The sequence below is a fragment of the Halichoerus grypus genome, chromosome 7 (assembly GCF_964656455.1).
Source record: "Halichoerus grypus chromosome 7, mHalGry1.hap1.1, whole genome shotgun sequence".
In the NCBI taxonomy this organism is placed as follows: Eukaryota; Metazoa; Chordata; class Mammalia; order Carnivora; family Phocidae; genus Halichoerus; species Halichoerus grypus.
Window position 1 is genome coordinate 27,944,063 of NC_135718.1, and position 27,004 is coordinate 27,971,066.

Consider the following 27,004-nt stretch of genomic DNA (forward strand, 5'->3'; position numbering starts at 1 on the left):
GGAAAGGTGTTGTGAGAAGAGAATGGGCGGAGTGGGGGATTAGCATGTGAAATGAAGTTTTCATTGACTCCAGTGGGGGTAGAAGGCTATTTTAATGGCATTTTGTTCTCTTATTTTCTCTTCTTGAGCTCTTTAGAGATATTGTTTTGCTAAGGCAGGCTTTCTTCCCCCTTCTTTCCAGTCTGCGGATTGCCTCTATGGGAGCCAACATAAATATTTCTCCTCCAGGAATGCGGGTTAATTAAAAGGAAATGAATGAGTGGAAGCATCCAATCCAGACCCACAATAGGCGGGTGCCCTGGCCTGCCCTCCCCTCCCACCACCGCCAGCACCACCAGGGCTGAGCACGACCCTGGCTCTGTCTTTGCCCTAACCTGCTGCTAAGGCCAGTTGAGGCTGGGATTCTTTTCAAGAAAAGAAAGTCCTGCCTGTGTGTAAGCTCACAGGCCAGGGACAGGAAGGAGAGAGTGTTTTGCGACCCCCTCCCCCCACCCAGTGTCCTTGTCACTTCTCAGGATCTCCCTCTGCTTCTCTCTGGTGGAGACAGATGGGCCTTAAAGAGTACACAAGAGGAGGGAAGGGATCAGGGTTCCAGTATGTACCCCATGGTAACTTCCTAGTTGGCTGAACAAGACAGACATCTTTTTCAGCATCAGTTTTAATCTGTAAAACAAAAGGTTTGACTAGCTGACCTCCAAGGTGTCTTCCCAAGCAGCTGTTCTGGAGTTGTCCATATTTGCAAAGGGGAACACAGCCCTGGTGATTGAGTGTAAGAGAGAACCTAAACTCCATGAATGCAAGGAGGTTGCTGTGTTGTTCACCACTGTATTTGCACTCCAGTGTTTGCTGAATGACCAGATGAATGAATGGATAATGCAAGAGAGGAAAAAAAGCAATACAGATCTAAGGTAGCTCAATAATGTTTTCTTTATAGAACTCAGATGAATCTGGTATCAATTATATCCATTTGGGAATACAAAACAACAACCTATGAAAGAACTTTCTGGCAGCATGACAGGTTTCAAGTACTGACCTGGAATTATCAAATATGAAGCACAATAGTTCCCTACTTTTATGCTGAGAGACCTCCTGGAGAATGCAGTTTTCCTTTACAACCCTGTAGTTTTATATTTTCTAGCTGCCTTGCCAGATTTTCTTACTGCACACTATCAAGTAATTCTGCCAAGTGGGACAGCCAGGTTAATACATGCTGCTACTTGATTAGGGAAGGACAAGTTGGGAGATTCACGGGGCCCAGATCAAAGCTGAGGGAAGGAGCAAAAAAGGCCTTTTGCTGATAGAGCTGGAAATGAAGCACTAGGAGACCCTGAAGGGAAGTGTGTCCCCTGTGAGGAAGGACACGCAGCCTCTCCCCTCAGTGCGTGTTAGTTGACCAGAGGATGTATAGGGATGAGGCTCGGGGTTTGAGTCTGACCTGGCCACTGTCCCAGTTTGGAATATAAAAGGAGTCTTTCCAGTCTCCTGGGTTGGCCTCTAAAGCCTCAGCCCCTGTTACCTACTTGGAGCCACATCTCTGTGCTCTCTCCTACTCTGGGAGGTAGGATGGGGTGGTCTGGTGTCTCACCAGTTCTCCTAAAGAGCTGTCCCGTGTCCAGACCCATGACCAGCTTAGGAGAAGGGAGATGGCTGGGAAGCTCCGTGGGTTACAGAGAGTCTGTCAGGGATTGACTCTTCCCTTTCCAGAGCCCTCTTTCAGAAGCGAGTCCCTGCTGTACTGCTTCTGTCTCAAGTACACAAGCAGTGAGCTCTGAGCTACTGAGTGAATGTACTGAGGGAAGATTTATGTGGATGATTCACTAATTGTTGGCAGATTAGCCTCTGTCAGGCCAGCACAACTACTTAGGCCATCGGGGAAGTGAGGCTTAAGGGAGGATAGTGTTCTGGCAAGGGGGGAGGGAAGAGAGGGCCTAGACGTTATTATCTTCCACCCACCCTCCCCAATGTCCCCAAGAATAAGTTCAATACCTAGAAAAGAAGGCACATATCACAGTGACTGCAATAAATTAAAGTTCAAGGTGCTGAGCTTCCAATTGGAAAGTTTCATTGCAGGAAGTTTACCTATTGAAGGCAAGTATCCAGTGCCCTGAATCCTGCCTGTTTGAGATCCAGGTTTGCAAAAAAAGGAAAGGTCCCAGCTTCTCCTTCCTCAAACTGGGGTCTGAATGGGAAATGGGCTTTATTTAGCTCAGTCTTGGCTCAGAGAAACAAGGATCCTTCGGGGAAGGAGAAGAGGTAAATTTGGTTGCTAGGAAGAAATAGATTAGGAGCAGGGAGAAGTTTAAGGGGTAGGAAATGACTGGTAATCTGCCCTTACATAGTTCCTAGACATTATGGGTATGCCTGGAGCACCTCGGGTGATTGTCTAGGAAGGTCACTAGGTCACTGCCTGACTGGTGAAGTCCGCTGGAGACATGGTATCACGAGGATGAGTAGCACCCTTGGTTTCCAGCGAGTCAGCCTGCTAGGGTTCCCACTTCTTCCATCTTCAGGGCCTGCCTCTAGGAAACAAGCCCCAAAGACATGCTCTTCCTGGGGTCAGTTTTGTCACAGTTTTCTTCAGGGAAAGGGAACGAGAGAAAGCATTAGAGATTGCTGGGGTGTCTGCCAACAGTTAGCAGGGAATCAGGAGCACGGAAGGAGCTCTGCAGAAAAAAAAAGACGTGGCTATGGTAGAGACCTGGCAGCAGAAAAATGGGGGGAGGGGTGCAAGAAAATGGAAAAAAAAGAAAAGCATGGCTTTACCCTGGCCCTGCATATCCGAGAAGTGTTCTTCCACAGGCTCCATGGGCCAGGTCAGGCGTTAGGGCAGCTAGAAGGGGAGGGAGGAACGCCTATTCTCATCCTAGTCCAGGGAAGATCAATAGCTCAAAATCTCAGGACTGGGAGTTCTCAGCCCTAAGGGCGGCCGGTGAGGAGGATGCCGACGGAGTTCGAGGAGAGCGCAGAGGAATTGGGGGAAGGGGTTGGAAAGTGGCAAGCTCTGGAGAGATGGCGGCGTCTCTCCCTCTTGGGAATCCCTGGGCAGGGGAATGTGGGGGGGGGGGCATTCCCTAGGTTCCTCTATTACTGGGGTCTCTAAAAGAAGCCTAGGACAAATGGGGAAAGGAGGGGGGAGGAGCCGCTCAGGCTCTTCTGCCGGCTTTGTGCGCCGCGCCCCCCCGCGGCCGCTCGGCGCGGCTGCAGAAGTACTTGGTAACGCGCCGGCGGCACTGCTCGCAGCGGACGGCGCAGCACCAGTGGAACTTGCAGTTGCAGCTGGACACGGTCTCGGCGCGGCGCTCCTCCACCGCCAGCCCGCAGTCCCCGCAGAGCCGGCGGCAGCTGCGGCGCTCCCAGCGGCCCAGGGCCCGCCCGCGCCGCAGGCACTCTCGGCCCTCGGTACCCAGCAGTCCTAGCGTTTTGTTCTCCAGGCAGTAGTCCGGGGAGTCCTCCAAGTGCACCAGCTCCCGCGTGGAGATGGAGCGGAAGGTGTCGGCGATGGCGCCTCGGCCCGCAGCACTGTTGCCGGCCCCCTGCAGCAGGTCCACCTTGAGAGCCGCGTGGTACTTCTCCTTCAGGTGCGCGCCCACCTCGCGGAACTCAGGCAGCTGCAGCCAGCAGGTCTGCGTGGTGCAGCTGCCTGACACACCGTGGCACTTACACGTGCGTTTCATGGTGCCCTTCACCGCCTGGGGAGAGAGCTGGGAGTGAGCCGGCCAGGGATTAGGAGGTGGGGGGTCGGCCACTGCGGGGTTTGTGAGGCCTCTAGCTAGTCCACATGGCTGGCCGGCTTGGTCCCTCGCTTTTCCAATCCGCCAAATGAACCGAAGAGCAGTCCGCACCTAGGGCTGGTGGATGGAGCCAGCTGCCTCACCCCAGGGGCTGCAGGACTCACCTTGCGGCCGGCCTCGTTGTTGTGCAGGTTCATGGCTGCCCGGGCATCCTGTCCTGTCTCTAGGGCATCGACGAACTGCTTGGATATTGCCTCTCCGAAGCCCACGTTGTCACTGCAGCCTCCCCACAGCCAGCCTTGGCCCCCTGGAAGAGTACAAGGGGAGGAAAGGTCGTTGAGCAGGCGGGCTTGGGCTCCTGGACGACTGTTTCTGATTGGGTTTGGGGTTGGGCAAGTGCCCTGTCTCCAGATCAGTTTCCGCCTAGATTTGTTTAGGCCCCGTTTGCGCTTCCACTTCCAGCCTCAGCCAGTCCCCTGCTCGGGACTCCATGACCTAAGGAGTTGCAGAGTGGATTCCCTGCAAGATGCCGGCGGCTTGGCCCTCTACACGCTGTTTCTGGTCTTTGGGCAGAGTGTGTTTGTGCCTGGTGAGTGATTGACATCCACAAAATGGCCCGGAAAAGGAGAGGAAATCGGCAGCATTGAGAGGGGGGAGAGAGGCACAATAGAAGTGATATGGACCAACCAAGTTGGAAGTTGAGCTGGAGGGCAGAGAGGATTCGAGAGGAGGACAGCAGAAAGGAAACAGGGACAAGCAATATGGAATGATGTTCCCCCTATTCTGAGAGAGTAGCAGGATTGAATCCATAGGGAGTGTTGTTCCTTTATGGTGTTTAAATTAAAGAAACCCCTCACTTAGAGAAGGAGAGCCCCAAACTACATTGAGCCTGGTTTTTCACTCTAGGGTTTTGGCTTAAACTGGGCGGCCCTGATTTTCCCCAGATTTAGAAGAATACAACTCTTCTTCACCCCACGGAACTTTTCATTCGTAGTGAACTTTGCCAGCCTGCCCTGGCCACCCACCGTACCTCTACTCACCCAACTGCCCATTGCGGGAGTCGTCACAGCCGCAGTTGTCAAAGTCGCCAAGGCTGCAGTTCCTAGTCAGAGTGTACATGACCCCAGCAGAACTGATGGCGTGTACAAACGCTGTCTCCCGATTAGCTGGCAGGCAGGAACCAAAAATGGGTGCGTCAGAGGCAGGGGTTGCAACTCAGAGTACCAGTCACGGTGTCTTCCTTGAACGCCATCATTGTGCCCTCCTTCCCCAGCTCCATCCTGTTTCCCCATCTTTATAATGTACCTTACTCTCTTCCATGGTCTGCTCCAGCCTCGGTCTCAGCGCTATGCTTCTCCCCTCCCATCTTTTCAGGTCACACATTATGACTAGGTGGCTAGATTACTGTTGACATACATGGTTCTAAAGGATTTAGGTGGCAAAGAGCCAGAGGAAGAAATGGGAAGGGAGATGAATCTGAAGGCCAGGTTGTAAAGAACCCATGCCTTTTTCTTCCTGAAATACTGAAGTCTAAGAGGCATGGGCCAGCAAATCCTGAAAAGAAAATCTGATTGGCAGCTATTTCATTTACTGGCATGGCCACTCTTTTTCTTCTCCTTGGGAATCTGGTGTCCAAGTCAGTCCCCACTTGTCCTGTACCTCTCTGCTGAGCTGCTGAAGGAAGGGGCTAAGAGGCATGAAGAATTAATACTCCTACCTACCTCCTGATGCTCTTTATATTGTGAGGAAGCCCTTAGCCAACTGGGAGGCAAAGGATATTATAGGATTAGGGGTGAGACAAGGTCCATTCATTGAGCAGTGAGGGTGTTGGGAAGAAAGAAAAAAAAAAAAGCTTTATAAGTAAGGAGTAGATGGAGAAGGGACAGAGAAGATCCCAGAGACAAGATCACCTGAGAGCAGAGACCAGGTGAGGACTAGGATGGGGATGTAGAAGCAGCAGGGGGCCACCCCTGAAGAGTGGGGCTCTAACCTGTGGCCAGGGGGTCCAGGGAGCTGTGGCCAAGGCTTTCCTTACCACTGCGAAGGCCACCATGGCTGGACAGCTGCAGGGCTCTCTCAGGGCAATTCCATCGGTCCCAGGCAAACTGATACTTGCATTCTTCAATACCACTCTGGGCACCAGCTGCCACACTGCTGGAATAGATCAGGTAAGCCTACAGAAACACAGGGGTCCAAATTCAGACTCCCAGCTGAACTTGGGAGGCATTTGCCCTTAAGTGGCTACACATCTCTTTTCCTGCCCACTCACCCCTCCTTCGGAAGTAGTGACAGAGTAAGCACTTTAAATATGCTGTTCCATTTAACATCACAAATAACCTTGTGAAATAGGTACCATTTTTATAGATTAGGAACCTGAGGCTCAGAGAGGTGAAGTAAAGCAGTTTGCTTAAGGTCCCACAGCTAGCCGATGGTAACAGTAGGAATGAAATTCAGTGTTACCAGACTCTACACCTCACTAGCCTTTATTCACTATACTATTCTGCCTCTCCAAAATGAGCCCAAATTACATAATTCATGGATTTTCAGCCATCCTCATCCTATTACTGTCTTAGAAAAGAACATTTGGGGGCTGGAACTGTCCTTAGAGATCATGGAGTACAATGTCAGCATTTTAAAGATGGAGAACTGTGTCCTACCACTGTACCGAGAAGGACGTGTGGCTGCAACCTGACACCTGGGAAAGGCTGTTGACTTTTGTGGCTCTGGAACTTCTGGCCATAAATTCAGAATCAATACTCCTGAGTTCTTGCCTTTGTCCTGACACTAGTTTGCTGTGTTCTTTTGGGTGTGTCCCTAACCCTCTCTGCGCCACGGTTTTTCCTTCCATAATATACACAGCTAATAAAAAATGTGGATATAATGAAAAGAAATTGACATGTATAGTCTTCAGTCAAGAGGCTAAGATTAGTGAAATCCAAATAAGTCAAAGGACATTTTTTCTTACCTTTGGACCAGTCATCAGGAAATTGTTCACTGACCTAGAAGAGAGAAAAACCACAGAGCGTAATGGAGATATACCAACTCATTTCTGTTGCCAAGCATTATAAGGATTACCTTAGCAAACATAATTGATAGGAAGAAATGAAAATGGTTTTGCCAACAAAAAATTATGCATAAGGAATCTATTAAAGATAATTTATCTAATAGAATATGTACAAAAGGAGCTAACATTAGGGCGCCTGGGTGGCTCAGTCAGTTAAACGTCCGACTCTTGATCTCAGCTCAGGTCTTGATCTCAGCATCGTGATTCAGTCCCCACACTGGGCTCCATGCTGGGCGTGGAGCCTACTTAAAAAAAAAAAAAAAAGGAGCTAACATTATGCTTTCTTTTGATTTTTAAAATTTCAAATACCGAAAATGTTGGGAGTAATATTTGATTATTAGTTTGCCATGGAGTGGGGAGAGCATTAACTCACTACTGTGAACCGACACTCTACTGTATTTTACATGTTGATCTTGTTAAATTCTTACTCTCTTGGCCATTATTATCCCTATTTTTTAAATAGGGAATCTGAGACTCAAAAAGGTAAATATATTGTTCAGGCTCACCTAGATAATAAGTGATTGAAGCAGGATTGAATCCAAGTCCATCAGACTCCATAGAACTCGATAGTTCTCTAATCAGAAAGAGGTAAATAGTAGAGTGTCTTTCTAGGACCTGAGTCATAATTAAATTCCAAAAATAAATAATCTGACTCTGGAAAATAGTTTGGCCATTTCTTTCAAAACTGAAATAAATGGACTTGCCATTCAACTTAGCAGTTCCACTCTTGGGCATTTATCCCAGAGAAATGAAGATTTATCTTTACTCAGGAACTTGTACATGGATGCTTATAACAATTTATTCATAATACCCCAAAACTGGAAACTACTCAAATACCTTTCCAAGGGTAAGTGGATAAAATAACTGTGGTACATCCATGCCACGGAGCATTACTCAGTGGTAAAAAGGAATGAACTAATTGATACATTCAATAACGTGGATGAACCTCAAGGACGTTATACAAAGTGATCAAAGCCAATCTCAAAAGGATACATACTTTGGGGCACCTGAGTGGCTCTGTTGGTTAAGCATCAGACTCGGACTCAATTTCTGCTCAGGTCATGATCTCAAGGTCGTGAGATCAAGCCCAGTGTCAGGCTCCCCACTGGGCATGGAGCCTGCTTAGGATTCTCTCTCTTCCTCTCCCCCACTCATGCTCTATCTCTCTCTGTCTCTCTCTCAAAAAAAAAAAAAAAAGGATACATACTTCATGATTTCATTTATGTAACAATTGTGAAATACGTAATTACAGAGCTGGAGAATAGATTAATGGTTGCCAGGGGCTAGGGATAGGGGATGTGTGTGGCTATAATGGGGTAACACCAGAGAGTCTTGCTCTGGCTCACAGAGGCAATCTTTATGTTAGGCATAATTTGCAAAGACTTTTGGACATTACCAGGCCAGACAGAGGCTAGTTCCCATTCAGAGGATAGACAGTATCAGGAAAGAAAACAGCAACAAAACAAAAATCAAGTGGCAGACAAAAGAGAAAGCTTTGCCATGAGCCTGGGTGAAGAGACACACTGTGAGAGGATACTAAGTTGGAATCACAGGGAACCATGGGCCGGGGGGAGCAGGGTGGGGGGAGATAATAGAGGATTCTTTTCTCAAGATCCTACAATATGTAAAGATTTGTATGATATGCTGGTTGAGCCGAAATGATTAATCAATTAGATTTAATTGAACACCTGCCATGGGACAAGACTGTAGGCCTTGTGTGGACATTTCCATTAATTAATGTTTGTTAACCCCGGAGTTATTTGCAGACATATTCAAACCGTTAGGGCTGGCTTCCTCATATCCAGACCATCCAGTATTAAGAAAAGACTTGGGATAGGTATTAACTAGACTTATTGTAATGATCATTTTGCAGTATGTTCATATATCAAATCATTCTGTTGTATACTTGAAACTAATGTTATATGTTGACTATATCTCAATTAAAAAAAAAAAAGACTGTGTGTCCTTGTGAACACCAAAGGAGGAGGATCTTGTTCTTAATTAATGAGACAATGGCAAGATTTTTTATTAGGGAGTAAAATATAATATGGGTTATAGAAAGCATAGTTAGTGTGTGATGTTAGAAAGTGTAAAGAGAGCCAGAGAGGAAGGAATTTAAGTGTTTGTATGGGTATTACCTAGGGACAATTATGTGGTTGGAGGCAAAATGCTAATAAACAGTGGAAGATATAAAATGTGTTTACCAAGTGGAGGCAGCTCAATAGAACATGGTACAATCAGCATGCTCCTAGACGAAGTACAAGCTTCCCATCCCCCATATGGACAGTTGCTGAAGATACTACCCAGACTGAGTGTCATTCAAAAGGCTCGTGCCTTACCCTCCCAACAATTCTCAGACCTTTTCTTGAACTCCAGACTTGCATATCCAACTATATTCTTGACATCTCCACTACAATGTTTGATGGGCATCTCAAACTTAATACATCCAAAACTTAACTCCTGATCTTTGCTGCCACCATCCCAAACCTGCTCCTTCTGTGGTCTTCCCCACTTAGGTAAAGGACAGTTCCTCCTCCTAGTTGTCAGACAACAATCTTGGAATCATCTTTGACTCCTTTCTTTCTCTCACATCCCATATTCATTCTGTCATCAAATCCTGCCAACTCCGGCTCAAATTATATTCAGACTCTAATCAGTTCTCAGCACCATCACTGCTATCACTGGGTCCAAGCTATCATTGTCTCTTGCCTGGATTATTGTTTTGTTTTTAAGATTTTACTTTTAAGCAATCTCTACACCCAGTGTGGGGCTTGAACTCACAACCCCGAGATCAAAAGTCGCATGCTCTACCAATTGAGCCAGCCAGGCACCCCGTTGCCTGGATTATTGTTAAAGCCTACTGACTGAGCTCCTCGCTTCCACCCTTATTCTCCCATATATTATTCTCAAAATGATTGGTCCATTTAAAGATCAGTCCCTTTAAAATATAGATCAGGGGCACCTGGGTGCCTCAGTCGGTTGAACATCCAACTCTTGCTTTCAACTCTGGTCATGATCTCATGTGTCATGAGACCGAGCCCCATGTCAGGCTCCACGCTTAGTGGGGAGTCTGCTTGAAGATTCTCTCTCCACCCCTCCCTCCACCCCCTCTCAAATAAATAAATAAATCTTTAAAAAATAAAATGTAAATCAAATTTTGCTACTTTCTCCTCAAAATCTTCTAATGATTTCCTATTTCACATAGAGCAGAAGCCAAACTCTTATCATGGTTTATAAAATCCTATACAATCTGGCCTCCGTTAATGCCTAATCTCGTACTACTCTCCCCTTACTTACTCTGCTCCAGCCACACTGGTCTCCTTGTTGTTCCTCCAACACACCAGGCACTCTCCAGTCTCTGGGCCATTGCACTTGCTGTTCTTTCTGCCCAGAATGCTTTTTACTCAGATATCCACATAGTTTGTTCCTTCACCTGCATTCGTCCTTTAAATCCAGTGTGTCATTCTCCCTAAAGCTTTCCTTGGTCATCCTATTTAAAATGACAACTCCCCCATCTTTCTCTGCTTCATAAGATGTATGATTCTATTTATACAAAATGTCCAGAATAGTCAATTCCGTATAAACATTTTACTTATTCTTAAGTATCTAGTTCAAAAGCCACAACCAGCATTTCTTGAAGACTCACAGCAACTTTCTTCCGCCTTGTATTAAGGTTTCCTTTTATTCCCTACTACTTGACTATTAGTAAGGATTGCCTTAGTTTTCCTTGTATCACCTTCCAGCTCCCACTACAATACCTTGAACAGAATAAGTGCTCTTTAAAAATGGATTGAACTAAAGGGTTTTGAAAAAAGGATGGAAGGATCATCAGAATGAACAGAAAATTGTAGGATAATAAGGACTGAAAAAGATCTGGGGAAGGATATGAGAAGGAAGTCTGGCAAGCCAGTGCTCCCACTAATTTTCTAACATTGTGAGTAGACGACCGTGCTACGTTAGCAAATGATCATACCGCAGGAGGAACAGACAGGGAACACTAAGCATATGTACACAGAGGTTGGTGTTATAATCAAAAGTTTTAGCAAAGTCAATCTGACACACTTCATGTTATGTATAATTGTTATTGTGCTTCATAGTAATTAGACATAAGTGGTAAGCAATTTACATAAATAACTGCAGTTAGTTTTGTTTTTATACTGCCAAATAAAAATTTTGTAATTGTTTCTCCTTTGGACAGTCTTCCAGTATATATACTGACACGATTTAAAATTTAATTTACATCACACAGTAATAGCTGACATTTATCATGTCTCTTCTAAAGGAGTGCTTTACCTGTATCATCATTTTTAATTTCCATGGCAACCCCATGGGATAGGTACTGTACTATTTACTGAATGTTTACTTGGTGCACACAAAATACTTTAGTGCTTTTTTTACATGTTTCAAGCTCGTATAATTTATGTCACAACAACTGCATAAGGTAGAAACTATAATGTCTTCCATTTTACAGAAGCAGAAACTGAAACATACAGTGGTTAGCCAGGATCACACAGCTAGTTAAGTGGTAAAGCCAGGATTGGAACCTAGTCAGTGTGATTCTGGAGCATGTATTCCTTCACTGCTATGCTTCTCCGTAACCCATATTTCTCTTGCTCTTATTCCCACCTGCTAATTCAGGACTCCTGATCCCCAAAAAGTTCGTGATCAGTATTTCCTGGAGGTCTTAGTGATGTTTTGCACACACTCATAAACAAGCTCAGTTAACTATCACATTGTCTCTGCTGCTCTTCCATTCTTCCATTGCTCCAACCCTCCCTCTGTTTGTATGTCCACCAGGCACCCATATCTGCCAGGCCTGGCCTCTGCTTTATCTGGGTAGCACCACATCCCCTGGGCATATTTTGCGGAGGACTGTTGCTGCTTAGACTGGGTTCAATGCATAAAAAAGTAGGAATCTACCACACTAATTCAGGATGTTAATAATGGGGGAAATTGTGCGTGGGAGAAGGGGGGAATTTATGGGAACTCTATACTTTCTGTTCAAGTTCCCTGTGAATCTAAAACTTCTTTTAAAGCAACTATTAATTTTTTTTAAATACAGGGACAAATGTCTTTTAATCCATTTTAGGGTTTTGCTTTTTCCATTTATGTATCAAAACTGCCGTTTGTATACACGGTCTTACAGGGTTTTAGTAAAACAGTTCTTTCAGGTTTTGCCTGTAACATGACCTCCCAGTCACCCTCCAGCCTCCTTCACTGGACTGAAGGGCTTGCTAACACATTCCAGTGACAAGCTTCATTGCTGGGATCTTCTCGATTCCCTTCCCTTAGAGCAAAGGCTATCCTGGGAAGACTCCAACTTATTTAGATAAACTTCTGGAGTCTTCAGCCCTGCCAAATCTCCTGACCTGCCCATATGTGCAGAACTCAAGTGGTGGGCCCAGCCTGGAGCCCCTTCAAAAGGTGCCATCCTCACAAAGAAATGGGCGATTAAGAAAAGTATCAACTAGAGTTTCTCTAGTGTTTTGTTGATACCTTTCCTGGGCTCAGCTTTCAGTGACCTCCTGCTAAAAGTGCCTTTGTCCCCCCAAGAGCAATATCCTTGCCCTTGGCACACTGGCTATTATTGATTCACCCACACTGGACCTCCTGCGTCCCTATAACAACTCCCTCAAGAATAAGCACCAGTGCACTTTCTGATTTAGGAAAGACTCTTTATTACCTTGGGAGCTGGCAGTTTCCATTGGCTCAAAAGCAAATAGATGGGGCTCTCCTGCCAGATAAGCAGATAATTCTTCAATGAGATTCTAACTGAAACTAGGCCTGCCCCTATCTCCGGAGGCCCAAAGAAGGTGGCTTTGGTGAAAGCATCTCCCCAGCTCTGCTTGTGGCCTTCCCGTGAGTCCCAGTGGTGAAGGGTATAAGCAACAACCATGCTCCACCAATTCCCTTTAACGGTCAGGTGGCCTAGTGCCTGGCCTAGACAGGACTGGATTCTTCTACCTCCTGTCTCCTGGTGCCAGTCTTACTCTGACTTTTTTTTGAAGTGTTCCATCAGTCTAGGACAATGGAGTGCAAACTTTAGTGTTGTATGTAAAACTGGGAAGTCTGAATAAGCTTTATGGAAGAAGTACTATGGTTATAAGATGTTAACACTGGGGAAGGCTGGGGAAAGGGTGCATAGGACTTCCCTCTACGGTTCTTTGCAAACTTCTGTAAATCTGTAAAATGTTATTTATATAAAAATAAATTGATAGGGGCACCTGGGTGGCTCAGTCGGTTAAGCATCTGCCTTCAGCTCAGGTCATGGTCCCAGAGTCCTGGGATCGAGCCCCGCATCGGGCTCCCTGCTCAGCGGGGAACCTGCTTCTTACTCTCCCTCTGCCTGCCGCTCCCCCTGCTTGTGCTTTCTCTCTCTCCCTCTCTATCAAATAAATAAATAAATCTTTTAAAAATACATTTATAATTTAAATATATAAAATATAAATATATATAAATATATAAAAATTAAATGTTACATGCATACATACATACATGATCTGGAATGCCAGAGATCTGGAGAATAGACTTCAGTGTAGGCATTTGAAAATTAATCCACATGGATTAGCTAGTAGAGTCCATAAGGAATCCTCTGGGGAGTTTATTGAACATGAAGCTTCTTGGGCCCCAGTTCCAGAGACTCTTGTTGAGCAGTGGTGATGGGTGGAATAGATGGTAGGAATCTGTATGTACACATTCCTAAGATGATCCTCAGAGTCCACTTTGAGAAACACTGGTCCAGGGGGAGAACAGGCATCTAATACCTAAGCAATAATTTGAGGACTTGGAGAGCTTAAATTATTGCTTCAGTCTTCTAGACAAGGGCCGCTCCAACTGTAACAGTAACAGATTGGTGGACATTCTCTTGTTTTGTTTCTGGATGGAGTACCTTCTGGTTTCGGTAGCTCTCACAGTGCTCTCTGGTCACTGCCTTGAGGGGCTGGGTCTCTGACTGCACTGAGCATTAAAACCATGGGGATCTCTTTCCTTTCCTGCAGTTTTTCTTGGTACTGTAGTGTTTTATTTTTCCCCCTAGCAATTGTAACTGACTTGTTTATGCTTACCTTTGTCATACCAGGCATAAAATATTTTGGGCGGTGGAATGTGCCCACGAGGATTCTGAATGTTTGTCTAGGGGCCATCTGTCCTCTAGGAAACATGCTAACTACCTCCATTCATGGAAGTCTTCAATGCCATAGCTATGATTTTATATTCTTAGACCGCCTCCACGTTCTTGTCATCAATGAGTCTGTAATTCAGTCTTTATTTTGTACTTTTTCCTATAAGCTTCTAATGCCATGTCATCCTTCTCCCAAGTTAATTTACCAACAGTAAGAATTGGGAGAGCAATAATCTCTCTCTCTCCATCATTCCTTCTCAGCTCTCACAATAATGTTTCACCATACCTTCTGCTGTCACTTGCCCCCGTCTAGGCTGATTAGCTAAATCATGTCCTCTTGTCCCATTTTCACTGCCTTCTGCCCAGCTCCCCTACTGTCAACATTTACAAGTCCTTTCCCCTTCATTTCAATGGGTGTCTAAGTCCTTACTAGTCTCCTAATTACTAAATATTTTTTTCAGTTCTTGTTAAACAACCATCCAGATACAGATGCATTTGTAGTTTCGAAGCTATGGGTAATGCTAGAGCAGAGTCCTGTGGACTTTCTATCACTTTCCCATTGCTTCTCTGCCCTATAGATCTAACCTTGCAACACCTCAGTGGCTCTAATCAGCCATGATCTAACCACAATTCAAAATTCTTTGATCTAGGGCACTGTAAATCCTCAAACACCCACAGCTTTCAGCATTGTGCAGCTTCTCTCGTGAGCTATATTGCCTCCTGAATTGCCTATTTCATAATCAGCCTGATCACCAGCAAAAATTTTTCCCAGGGAGCTGGGACAGGAGGGGAGGGACTTTGGATCAACCCAAATACAAATGCCATAGCTTCTCTTTTAGCTCTTGGAAAGTCTCCAAGTTTCTTTTGTTTCTTTGTGTTTTCTTACCTAACATTTATGATCCATAGATCCATACACCCTAATTTTAAAGCCCCTCTTCATGTGATACCATTTGAAGAAATTTATTTTACCACCATAGGAAGTTCACAGAAAATTGCAAGTTCCCACTCTCTGGTAGTTACGTCTAATTGTGGATGAGCAGTTTAAACCACTATCCAATTAGTTTCAACAATTTCTTCCCATTTGGGGGAGTCTTCCAAAGTAGTGTAGCCCGTGAGGCTGTCTGTTGCACATCACATTGTGTACTTAGCAGTTCAGCAGCCGTGGTGAGAACACATGCCTGATTCTATATGGTCTGGGGCACAGATGGACACAGGAGCAGCAGTACCAAACACTATGCTGTCTTCAGACTTACTTCTTCCTTTGCATGGCCAGGACCTTGTTATGAGGTCAAGTTCATGTGCTGGACTCCATCTCCCCTGAGTATGAGGGTCCTTTCCCGGTGAAGAACTCAGTCCCATGCAGCAAGCTTCTTACAGGCCAGCACTACTTTGCCAAGTGCGCTCTGATACACTTGAATCCCAATGGTTAACGTAGTAGCTTAGATTGAAGCTAGGATTCCCTTTTTGCCTTTCCCACACATGTGTATATATATTTTTAAACTTGTGTAGTTTTGTGTTTTTTTTTTTTTAGATTTTATGTATTTATTTGAGAGAGAGAGCACGAGCAGGGGTGAGAGGGAGAGGGAGAAGCAGACTCCCCACTGAGCAGGGAGTTCGATGTGGGGCTCCATCCCAGGACCCTGAGGTCATGACCTGAGCCGAAGGCAGACTGAGCCACCCAGGTGCCCCCCTCCCCCACATATTTTTAAAAAGCAAAATTCTGAGAAGAACCATGAGAGACAATGGACTCTGAAAAACAAACTGAGGGTTCTAGAGGGGAGGGGGGTGGGAGGATGGGTTAGCCAGGTGATGGGTATTGAGGAGAGCACGTTCTGCATGGAGCACTGGGTGTTATGCACAAACAATGAATCATGGAACACTATATCTAAAACTAATGATGTAATGTATGGGGATTAACATAACAATAAAAAAAATTAAAAAAAAAAAAAAAAAGCAAAATTCTGAATGTGAGTCTCCAGAATTTAGTATTTTCCTCTCAGGGCCCAAAACTTTCATCTCAATGTACTCTGATCCCCTCGTTTATTTGGCACCCACCCCCTTCACTTTCCTCACAAGTCTTTGAATAATAGGCTTGACTTCTCCCTACCCTTTAATCCCATCTTTCGAGGTCCATAAAAAGTCTCTGAAGCTCTAGCTGGCCTATTTCAGGAGAGACCATTTGATTACAACTTGGGGGGATAGCCCAGGGAAACAGAGAAGTGGCAGGGAGTGAATGCAGATGCAGAGCTCTGTCTGGTGATCTAGCACAGAGAGAGAATGGGAAGGAGTGAACAGGTTAAGGGGAGGATCCAGAGTAGGGGAGCCGCCTGGAGCTGTAGCTAGAAGGTACACCAGGGAAGCAGCTTCTCTTTGAATGAATGTGTGACAGCCAGCTTTTCACCTCCTAGAACCCACAAGATGTCTCAGGCCAGGGAGAGCCCAAAGACGGTTCTTTCTGAGCAAGTTTCCGTGTGATTCTCTCCGTCCTTTACAGCATCTGACCCACAGGACACATGCTCACCAGCACACGCGGAGATATGCACACACACAATGACATAGAAGGCAAGCTTTACGAATGACTGTGAAAGAATATCCCATAGGCCCGAAGTTTTTCACTACCCCCTCTGACAATACCCAAGGATATTTAAACTAGGAGCATTTTGCTGTACAATTAGAAAGAATTAAATTTAAGATGCAAACATTTTTTAAGGCGTGAACAGCATGACTAATTCTTTTCCATTGTAAAGTCCAAATAATTGAGATCAGGCTCTTTCCCATTTAGCTAGGGGAAGGGATTAGAAAGTAGAAGGCACAGATATCTGAAGTCTTGAAGGGAAGAGAAATATCCAGAATTTCAAAGACATGTTGCCTTCTACTTAAAAATCTGTCCGGAAGGGACAAAGGTGATCTTAGTGGAGAGATCTATTTCAGTAGGAGCAGAGGAGCAGAAGCAAGGTTACAGCAAACGAGCAGTTGTGAAATGAAAGCCGCCAGTGAAGACTCACTGAGGGAGGATGGCATTAAAAGGAAAGACAGACATGATTGCAGTGCAGACTGGGGCCAAGTGAAGGTTTTTTCCAAGATAAGTATAAAAAAAAAATTAAGGAACGTGTTGTTTTTGTCCTATTCCCATACCTATGTCTCTGTCTTCCAAAGGAATTCAGGCCTATAAATAATTCTCAAACTGTTTTTCATAAATGTAAATTTTCCATATTATAATGCAGTGCCCTAAAACGTATGAAAAAGAAAAGTCTTATAAACCACTTAGCTAAAAAAAAGTTAAACAGATGCGTCAGTTTTAGTTGAAGTCATATTAAAATTTATAATAAAATCCCCATTATCTCAAATCCAGCCCGTGCCAAATAATTCCTGGCAAAGACCATACAGTAGCTGATGGGATAACTGTGTATTACGGGTCTCTGCAAAACAATCCCAGGCAGATTCTTTCCCGAGCAAATCACAAATTTTCAAGGGACAGTCTTTTCCTCTGAAACTAAAATGTCAAGTGTATTCCAGGATATTTTATAAAGTGATAGGCTGTCCTTCCTTGTCCTTATTTCCTTCCTTCTTTATGTATTGTGGCAAACTCTGCTGAGAAACGCTGAGCTACAAAAAAGCACTTCAACACTTAGCATTTAAATGAGGACTCTAACTGGGAATAAGCTGTATTCTTTCTCTGTTCTGTGGCCTCTAAGCAAAAGCTGCTAAGGAACAGCCCAAGCCACTGTTGCCAGAAAGCCTGGGATTACAGGAACCTCTTCCAGGATCATTATGGAGGCAGAGAATTTTGTTTTGTTTGTTGATTTTGTTACTTTTGTCCCTGTAGTATAGGCTTTAGAAAATATTCATGTTCTCAACTGCACTGATGAATACAATACCAGTTTAGTTCAGGATCAAGAAGGTAGATGTATATGGTAACTCTAAGAATTATCCTACAGAACAACTAGATGAACAGTTCAAGGTGAGAAAATTGACAAGTTTTGGCACTTTAGTATCATTTTTTACTGTTTAATGGAACTGAATCTAAATAGATGGTAAAAATGTTCTGTCCTCAATCCAATCCAACTATCTACTTCTCTTGCCTTTGCTAATCAGCCACAGCTCAAACAGAAATAAACTCAAATATGTATTTGAATGAATTTTCTCTTTTTACTAATTTTTATTCTTGATTTTTCTCCCCAAGGGCAGTTGGTCATATCTGTATGTTCTCCAAGATTCACTCTAGTCACTGACTCTAGATCTCTCAGATGCAGGATAGGAGACTTTTTTTCCTATTGCTCTTCTTCCAATTTTGAACCATGGTAGTATTTAGAAGATTTAGACAAAGAGATATATGCAGTTGAAAATGTGACAGAAGTATAGAGGAAGCAAGATAAGCTAGTGGTTGATAACTATTGAAGCAGAGTTTGGGTGGTTCATTAGATACTGTTCTCTCTCTCTTTGTTGAAAAAATGAAGTTTTCCATAACATAAAATTAAACAATACACTACTTCTGAACCAATAATTTATGCAGTGTAGGCTCCACCAGACACCTTGGATTAACATGAAGAAATGTCAGACAGGATAATATGGTTCACTATTTATTATCCTGGCTCCTGGTGTGGAATGGAATCTTTCAAGTCAGGTACGGTGAGCCTGAAGAGCTTGAGTAAAGGAAAAGGACTGAGATTTATGGCAGCAAAAGAGAATTAGTTTTGAATGAAGAGGAAATCTCTCATAAGGCAGAATATTTAAGCTTGGCCTATAAAGCCTAAGAATTTCATCTATGGAGTTGTACAGAAAGACTGAACTACTGGCCCACTTACAGGGCCTCATGGAGATGACTGGAACACAGCCTCATACTGTGCTGGTTCCAGAGGATGCTGAAGTTGGGGAAACAACCAAAAGTGAATTTGGACTGGTTAGGTAATGGTGAATTTAAGTGATCCCCTTATGGTCTGATTGCTCTTGGCTTAGAGATAACTCTGACCTAAGAAGCATACAGAGATTTAAAAAAAAAAAAAAAAAGAAAAAAAGAAGCATACAGAGAAATGATATGATCAATAACCAGAGCCTACAATAAAGATTGAGAAAAACAAGCCATAAAAGTTTGGCTTATAATGAGACTAGAGAATCTGTCCAAAGTGAATGGTGGTTTCTTTTGAGAGGCCTCTGAGTGTAGATATATTTCAATGGGAGGCAATGGGGAATGTTATTTATGTGAACCGAGCTCAGTTTCCCCCAGGCTAGTCTTTTACTTAGGATAAAAAATCTGCTTTCTGCAAAGTGAGGGTTTATCCTAAGAAAAATTATATTGATCTCTCTCTCCTAGCCCTATGAATTCTCCTCTGCCTTTCTGATGGAGATAGAACAGAGTTCTTTCCTTCTTTTTCTTTCTTTCTTTTTAAAGATTTTATTTATTTATTTGAGAGAGAGAGAGAGCATAGAGGGAGAGGGAGAAGCAGACTCCCTGCTGAGCAGAGAACCCAATGCGGGGCTCAGGACCCTGAGATCATGACCTGAGCCAAAGGCAGACGCCCAACCGACTGAGCCACTCAGGTGCCCCTCTTTCTTTCTTTCTTCCTTCCTTCCTTCCTTCCTTCCTTCCTTCCTTCCTTCCTTCCTTCCTTCCTTCCTTTCTCCCTTCCTTCCTTCCTTCCTTTCTTTCTTCTCTCTCTCTTTCTCCTTCCTTCTTTCCTTCCTTCCTTCCTTCCCTCCTTTCAAGACCAACACTGTATGTTTATTCTCTACATCTCCCCGTCACATGTTTGAATTAGGGATCTTGGGGAATTTGTTTTTGCCTCTGCCTATTACTTTGAATGTAAGGGGAATCAAAAGTCAAAAGAGCTCTAAAGATTCCAAGTGTCTCTTTAAAAGCTGTTACATGAAAAACAATGAAATGGAGGATACCACAATAATTCTTGGGTTCCTGCAGATCCTAAGATGTGCTACAAAAATGGGTCTTTATCCTTAGGAAAATATCGTCAGAGCTAGCTTTCTTAATGCTATACCAGAAACCTTAACATCACAGGCAGTACAGATAGTTTTTGAATGATCTTCAAATAAGCACAAGCCCACTACGTTGAAAAGAACAGGTAATTTGAGGTTTTTGGCAAAAGACGGTACACATGTAATCCAAATCAAAGAGTCTGCAGACAGTTTTCAGTGAGATGAAAGGAATGAAATAACAGAATGAAATAATATAAATTTGTTGGATAGGGGCGCCTGGGTGGCTCAGTCGTTAAGTGTCTGCCATCAGCTCAGGTCATGATCCCAGGGTCCTGGGATCGAGCCCCACATTGGGCTCCCTGCTCGGCAGGAAGCCTGCTTCTCCCTCTCCCGCTCCCCCTGCTTGTGTTCCTTCTCTCGCTGTGTCTCTCTCTGTCAAATAAATAAATAAAATCTTTTAAAAAAATTTGTTGTATAATAAGTGTAAGATAATTTAAATAAGCTAACAGAACTAATTTTTTTAACATAAAAATACCAGTCAGGTACAAGCTTTTGTTTCTTAATGCCAGACTTCTAAATGTGGATCAGACTACTGTTAACATCATTAAAAATTCCCAGAAGAATTGGAGTGTCAGAGAAAGAAGGATGGCCACAGCAGGAAGGACCATGGTCCAGTGTTCTGGCTCCTGAGGTATGAATGTGAGCACAGAAAACCAAGCAAGGTCCTATCTGAAGCAGAAGGGCTTATTGGAGAAAAGCCATGAGTGCTGTTGATTCAAATTCCTGTCTTACCACTGACAAGTTTTGTGTCTTTGGCCTGTTACGTAGTGAACATGTACTAAGTGTTGGCTCACATTATCATTATTCCTGAGATAGATTTTGTCCCAGGATATGGGGCAGAGCCAAAGCTAATTCTAAATGACCCTTTTTCAGAAGATGATAGCAATGCAAAAGTAAGGACTTAAGTAAACCATGGAACCTTCTGCTTTTAAACTAGAAAATATGAAAAAGCTCTACTTCTGAGAACTGATACCTACTTCTGGAAGTTTCTGAACTTAAGAAAAGATTAAGCTTAAATTAAGATTGAAGTTTCCTGTCATGGTCTTCCCTTATGTAAAATAGTTTACATGCAAAGGTCAGTTCAAAACACATTCATCAGTAGGGCATAGTTCAGCCTGAGGCCTCAACAACCAAATTTTCTGTGTTCAAGTTCCATCTGGATCATTATCAGTTAGGTGATCTTGCCAAGTTATTTAAGATCTCTGGGCCTCAGTTCCCTCACCTGTAAAATGTAGATGACTATAGAATCTACTTTGGAGGATCAATATAAGGATTTGTAAAGCACTACAACAGTGCCTGCCTACATAGCAAGTTACCCATTATTACAATCGTGGTTAATTTCCACATAAGAGACACAATGATAGATAAGGCAAGGTGTCTGATCCTAAAGGAGTTTCTGGGCTAGTGAAGAAGACAGATTCAAAAGCAGAATTCCAATAAAAGGTACCAAGTGCCACAGTGGCTTAACCTGCCACTGGATATAATGGGGGCAGAGAGAAGAGGTAGCTAATTCAACCTGGGAAGCCTTCCAGGAGGAGGGAATACCTAAACTAAGTCTTCAAAGATGAGTAGATGGCAAGGTTCTAGTGGAATCTTTGGAATCTTTTAGCCAAAAAACATTTCACCCAAATGTGAACAAATAAAATCCTTTCTAAATGTCTTAACTGATTTTAATAATAGTAAACATCAGGCAGATTAAGAGAACTTGATCATATCAGTTGGAAAAGAAAAAAAGCTAAGAGTAAATGGAGCCCAGGAAAAAGGGATTTGTATTTATAGTCCCAAGAGAGAAGAGCATTGCCTAATACATAGCATTAAACCAATTGTCCCAGGTGGGAAAAAGAGAAAAAAGTAAACTCTTTCCATGGAAGAGAGAGGGTTTAGATTGAAACTCCTTTTCTTCTGATCCTTTTTTAAGGAGATCCTTCTTTGTGTCATATTACCATCCACATGCACAAAATAAACACGCATCATGGAGCATCTGCCCTATTTATACAAACTGGTTTTGTAAGAAAAGCTGTAATGAAGTGTCTCTTCCCAGGACCTCTTAGCCTTTGTAAATGATGATGATGATAGTAATAAATATCGTTAACTAATTAATTATTATTATTAGCTAACTTATTTTTATTCATGGCAGGAAGTATAGAGACTCTGAAAGTAAAAATGTGGGGCTCAAGTTGTTGACAAATCAATGACAAAACTGGGAATTAAACTTCTGTGATCATGTCTCAAGCCCTTAGAAGGACCTCCAACAGTGCAACTACTAACCTAATCCCCTTAAGAGTTACCCCATGAATCCCAAGTCTTTTCATGGGTTATGAATTTTTTTATTGATCAGGGAAGCTATTGGTATATGACCCTTTCATACTGGCATATTATTTTCCAGATTCCAAAGGAACTTTCACTTACCTTTTATTTCCCTAACTTCAGAGATTCCCAGCCTCTCTGAGGATGAGAATTTCTTTTTAATGTAACAAAGTTTAGTGCATCCTCACTTGATTGCACTTGTTCTTTTGTATCTGTTAGTGAAAAAACTTAACAGAAACTTGACAACAAATTATCTTGAGTTCAGTAATTTTAAGTGTGTATTTTATTGTTCATAATATACATTTGAAAAATAGTAGCACATGTATGTGGAGAATAATTTTAGCTATAGATGATGCTTGGAGAGAGTATGGATGCAAGACAACCCCCCTACACTCACTGAAGCCCTTACTGATCAGGGGTTCTGCAAGTCATTATCAGGTGAAATTTCACAGAAATTCATAGAAAGGTCATAGAAAGGTTACTTTAAATACATAAATGTAGCTAACCAAGGAAGGTGTATTTCAAAAGCTGCCTTAAAACCCAAAGATTTTCAATAAATTCTTGCTCTACCACAGAAAAGAAACTGACTCTGTTTAAATGCTTTGGAAAGAATGAGAGCAGAGCCGTAGTTACTCTGTGTTCCAGTGCATCTTTCTGATTTGGCCATCAGGTTGGGCGGGTGGAGGGGAGAGAGAGAGAGAAAGGAGAAATGGACAGAATTGGGCAAAACCTAGGATCATTATGAGACATCATTTGAAGTAAAATGAAGGCAACAGTTAAGGAAAAACGTGTTCTAGGCCCATTCATGCCAGATGAGTGAGTGTACTGGAAATGAAAAGTCAAATTGGCTCATCTCTGGCCACCATTATAACCATCACTATCTGCTTAGCTGTATCACACATTCCCATTCTCTTTTTTGGGAGCCATTGGGATTAAGGAAAACAGATTCAAAGAAAATATTTTTCTCAAGTTACTAAAGGATAATTCTCAGGAGTGTCCCAACAAGAAGAAACGGTGGAGAATGCTTTTTAAAAAAATTTCTAGTCATCTTGCCTTGAGAACCCTAGTAAAACTACATGTTGTAAGTGAGTGTCATCTTTATTTCCTCCTTTCAAGCCCAAGAGCTTCTGTTGATGGACTTTTTTGACAGTAATTTCAGGCAAGCCTACAATTGAACAGCCAAGCAGAAATTGTGGTTCTCTATTTGTTAAATGCTTTTGAGGTCCTTACATAAAAGGCTGATAATGAAGTATTAAGAGAAGCATCTGAAAGACTGTGGTTGGTCAAATTTCTCTGCATGGCACAAAGGGGAAGATGACCTTATGCAGAACCCGGATAGTTCCATTATAAGAATAATCAAGACTTAATGTTAAATTTAAAAATCACTCTTCAAATGCTACCAAAAGCAGACTCTTGGCAAAGTGTAAATGTTTAATTCAAATTAGGGCTTACAGAGAAAAAGCAATTAAAATCTAATTGCATTATACAGGAGATTTGTACATTTTCTCCTCAAAGTCAGGCAAGGCGAGAAGGGGTTCTTAAACCCTGTTTTTAAATTAGAACTTTCTTTCACATCTCTTTTTTCTTTTTTCTTTTTGAATCCAGACACTTGAATTTGGACAGACAAGCAACCCAGCCACCTTTCAGTGTGGCTGTGTCAGTATCGGAATGAAATGAACATGACCCCCTCCAGCAGGGAAGGAACACACAGTAAAGGTATTTTTTATAGAACAATTCTTCACACTGCCCTGGTGACTGGGGAAAGGAATCTCGTGTTTCTCTTTTGCTGATACTGAATCAGCTGAAGAATACCATGAACATCAGTGGAAATGCTCTGAAATAGTCTCTGCTCCCTTTTGTCTTTTTGTTCTCTTGAGAGGAAAAAAGAGAGACTTTTTTTTGAACGTGAAATATTTAATTAAAATGCCAGTTAAAAATTGACCAATTATTTGGTAGTTCATTTCGTAATTGGAAGTGTTGCAAATGACTGCCTTAACTTGCAAATCATTGTATAAATTTGGCGTATTTCTTAACCAACTCTCTCATAAAGATGGCTATACTAGCTTATGATGAGAATACGTTCTTGGCACAGGAAGCTGATTTCAGCAAAGAAATCCCTATTCTTCCTTCATCAACAGTTTATGTAGCAATTGGATTCATACCTTGGATAAATGGTCACAGTGCAAACTGATAAAAAAAGAGACTGAGCTTATATATCTCAGTATATCTCCAAACACCCTAGCAACCTGCACTTCCCAGGTCTTTCTTTTGTATCTCATTGCGTAGTTACTTGTTAACATTTCCATGTATAGATACTTTATGTGATTTCCAAGAGCTAAACAAAACTGACAATAATATCACCTATCATTTGTGAGGTGGTTTATAGTTTCCAAAGCACTTTCACCAACATTGCCTCATTTCCTGAGCAATTTAGAAATGTTTGTAAATTGTATACATTACATAAATTTGTAGAAAGTTTAGATTTCTAAAATATTTTATCTCAAATATGTTTGTTAACCCAATACCAACTCAACAGATCAAGCTAATTTTTATCTCTAAGACACAATGATGTGAGTAGTTACTTGGAATATTCTGAAAAAAGTAAAGTCAGAAAGTGCAAAGTAAGATCCCATTGTATTTTGTCTCCAGCCTTCACCTCAAAGATCAGATTCAAACACAGTAGAACTTGCTTTGAACCACCTTCCTTTTCTCCACAATGCTGACATCAGGATTTGGTAAAAAAAAAAAAAGGGGGGGGGCTACTGTCCATTTCTCCCAAAACCACTTAGAATATTTGTGGTACAGCAATTTATTAATCTATTTTTAAATCTATTATTTTATTAGTCAGGGTCCTAAAGATTTACTGAAATCAGCCATAAATTTAGGAAGAGCCCCTACTCCATAGAACAGCTTTTCCTAGGAGAGATCCCAAATCTTCCTACATTTCGGGAAATGAAAAAGAGCTCTCTCCCATATATTACATACATTTACCTAGTCCCAGTTCCAGGTAGGAGTCCAGGTTACTTACCAGGTGTAGCTGAGTCGGAGGATACAGGTGAAAAGGAAGATACACACAGAAGGCTTCGTAAGCAACATAATCCTCTGGCGCAACAGAGATAGAAAATTCTAAAAACTTGGGAGACAGACAAGATGGGGAAATATACTCCTCAGTGGTAGTGGGATGGAATTCTCCTCAAGTCCCAACTTTCGTGGTGTGTAAGCGATCCCAAACAGAGTTAAGGGGAGGTGAAATGGAGCTGCCAAACTTCCAAAGAAGAGATTATCTACTTAATTAAAGTTTTTTTTTCCCCTTCTAAGTCCTTCAGCCAATCAGAACTCAAGTGCCAGAGAAAGATTGAGTCGATCAAAAGAACACTCCAGGATCCTCCCAGACAAATGCAGAAGAAGGAGACGAGGAAAAGGGGACAAAGAGAGGAACACGGAGAAAGAGGACAAAGAAAGAAGGGGGGGAGGAAAAGAGACATAGCAAATCCCCTCCACATAATCACCGCTTGGGGTTTCTCTCCTCCCTCTTGCCTATGCCCTCCCGCCCCACCACAACCTCCCCCACCCATGCACACTCACCCGCAGACTCAGACACACAGGGAGGAGAGCCTGGTCCCCAAGGGGATTTAGAAGGGACTGTGCTTTCCCGGTTGTCCTTTGTAGGGCTTTGAGCCTTAATCTGCATTCAGAGTAGCTTTCTTCAGAGAAAAATATACCATGCACTGGGTGAACCTCAGCCCTCTGATTTGAGAATGTGGGGGATTCAACCCAACCACCTCTGTAAGTTAGAAAGAAGCTTGGGCTACTTTAGGGAACCTGATGGTTTCTTCCTTTCAACTTTTCCATGGAACACTTACTTGTTGAACACCTTTTACATTCTCAAACCGACGCTAGGCATCATGGACATTTTAAAAAGACAAAACATGATTTCTGTCCTCGAGACATTTATAGCCCAGTAAAGTGGTAATATAAGAATGTAATTTAATAAGGTATTAAGTTGCTTCAAACTGACTATAAATCATATAGGCTTATTTAGGGAAGGTTTTCTAAAGAGGGTAGAATTTGAACTTAAAAGAAGGGTTGAGATTTCAGTAGGTAGCCAAAACCCTACCCTCTCAAAACTCTGGTGGTGAAACAAGTAGGGCACTGAAGCTTCTTGCTCACACATCTCTGAGTTGCTGTCCCTTTTGTCCGCTAGAGAGGAAGGGTCACCTCAGTCACAGTTCTGGGGTCCTCAAAGGGCCCCCAACTTACTTGCACGTGGCCACATCTCCTGCACTGGCATCCACATCGCCTTTCCTGAGGGCTCCCCAGACACAATGGTCTGTCTTTGTTCTCTTCCTTTTATCCTTGTTGCTGGCTCTTCAGAACCCTTTCCAGCCAGGTCTACACTGGCAAACTCAACTGGAAAAGAAAGAATTATCAGATTAATTCATTGTCAGATTATTCAGGCTGGATGATTGAGGGCTCTTGACCTGAGTATTTTGACTAACTTTGTTGTCCACCTGGAATCTTCCAGACCAGGCCTTTATTTGTGATTCCTAAGTGTGACATAAGCTTAGTAGATTTTGACTTCCACTCAACTTTAGGTCCTTCGTTCTCTCTTCTTTTCCCCCTCAGCTTTATTGAGGTATGATTGACAAAAATTGTATAAATTTAAGGTGTACAATGTGATGTTTTGATACATGTATATATTATATTGTGAAATGATTGCCACAATCAAGTTAATTCACACATCTATCACCTCACACGGTTACTGTGTGTGTGTGTGTGGTGAGAAAATTTAAA

At 42.8% G+C, this 27,004-nt stretch overlaps 2 protein-coding genes across 5 annotated transcripts in view; one reads left to right on the forward strand and one right to left on the reverse strand.

The window, feature by feature from the left end:
- SEC31B (SEC31 homolog B, COPII component) overlaps window positions 1–27,004 on the forward strand; it is a 64,405-nt gene that overhangs the window by 31,366 nt on the left and 6,035 nt on the right. Inside the window, exon 25 of one of the 3 annotated variants that reach the window (XM_078077235.1) lies at window positions 23,816–24,116. In XM_078077235.1, coding sequence (XP_077933361.1) covers window positions 23,816–23,887 — 72 coding nt within the window. In that variant the 3' untranslated portion in view covers window positions 23,888–24,116. Of the gene's footprint in view, window positions 1–23,815; window positions 24,117–27,004 lie in introns of those variants that run through there. The other 2 variants (XM_078077233.1, XM_078077232.1) reach the window with 2 other exon arrangements.
- WNT8B (Wnt family member 8B) lies at window positions 905–26,549 on the reverse strand. Of its 2 annotated transcripts, XM_078077239.1 has the most exons (7): window positions 26,471–26,549; window positions 6,922–7,040; window positions 6,697–6,730; window positions 5,767–5,905; window positions 4,772–4,897; window positions 3,896–4,038; window positions 905–3,689 (listed from the first exon to the last, which is right to left on the reverse strand). In XM_078077239.1, coding segments are annotated over exons 2-7 (990 nt in total). In that variant the 5' UTR covers window positions 6,924–7,040; window positions 26,471–26,549; the 3' UTR covers window positions 905–3,143. The 2 variants fall into 2 exon arrangements, with proteins under 2 accessions (XP_077933365.1, XP_035921003.1); XM_036065110.2 differs by lacking the exon at window positions 26,471–26,549 and having other exon boundaries at window positions 6,922–8,061.

Excerpts from the sequence above, each read along its gene's own strand:
- WNT8B (XM_078077239.1), bottom strand. Across the intron at positions 4,898-5,766 it reads CCATGGTGGCCTTCGCAGTG|CTAATCGGGAGACAGCGTTT; the intron begins GTAAGGAAAGCC and ends CCTGCCTGCCAG. Across the intron at positions 3,690-3,895 it reads ACAACGAGGCCGGCCGCAAG|GCGGTGAAGGGCACCATGAA; the intron begins GTGAGTCCTGCA and ends CTCTCTCCCCAG.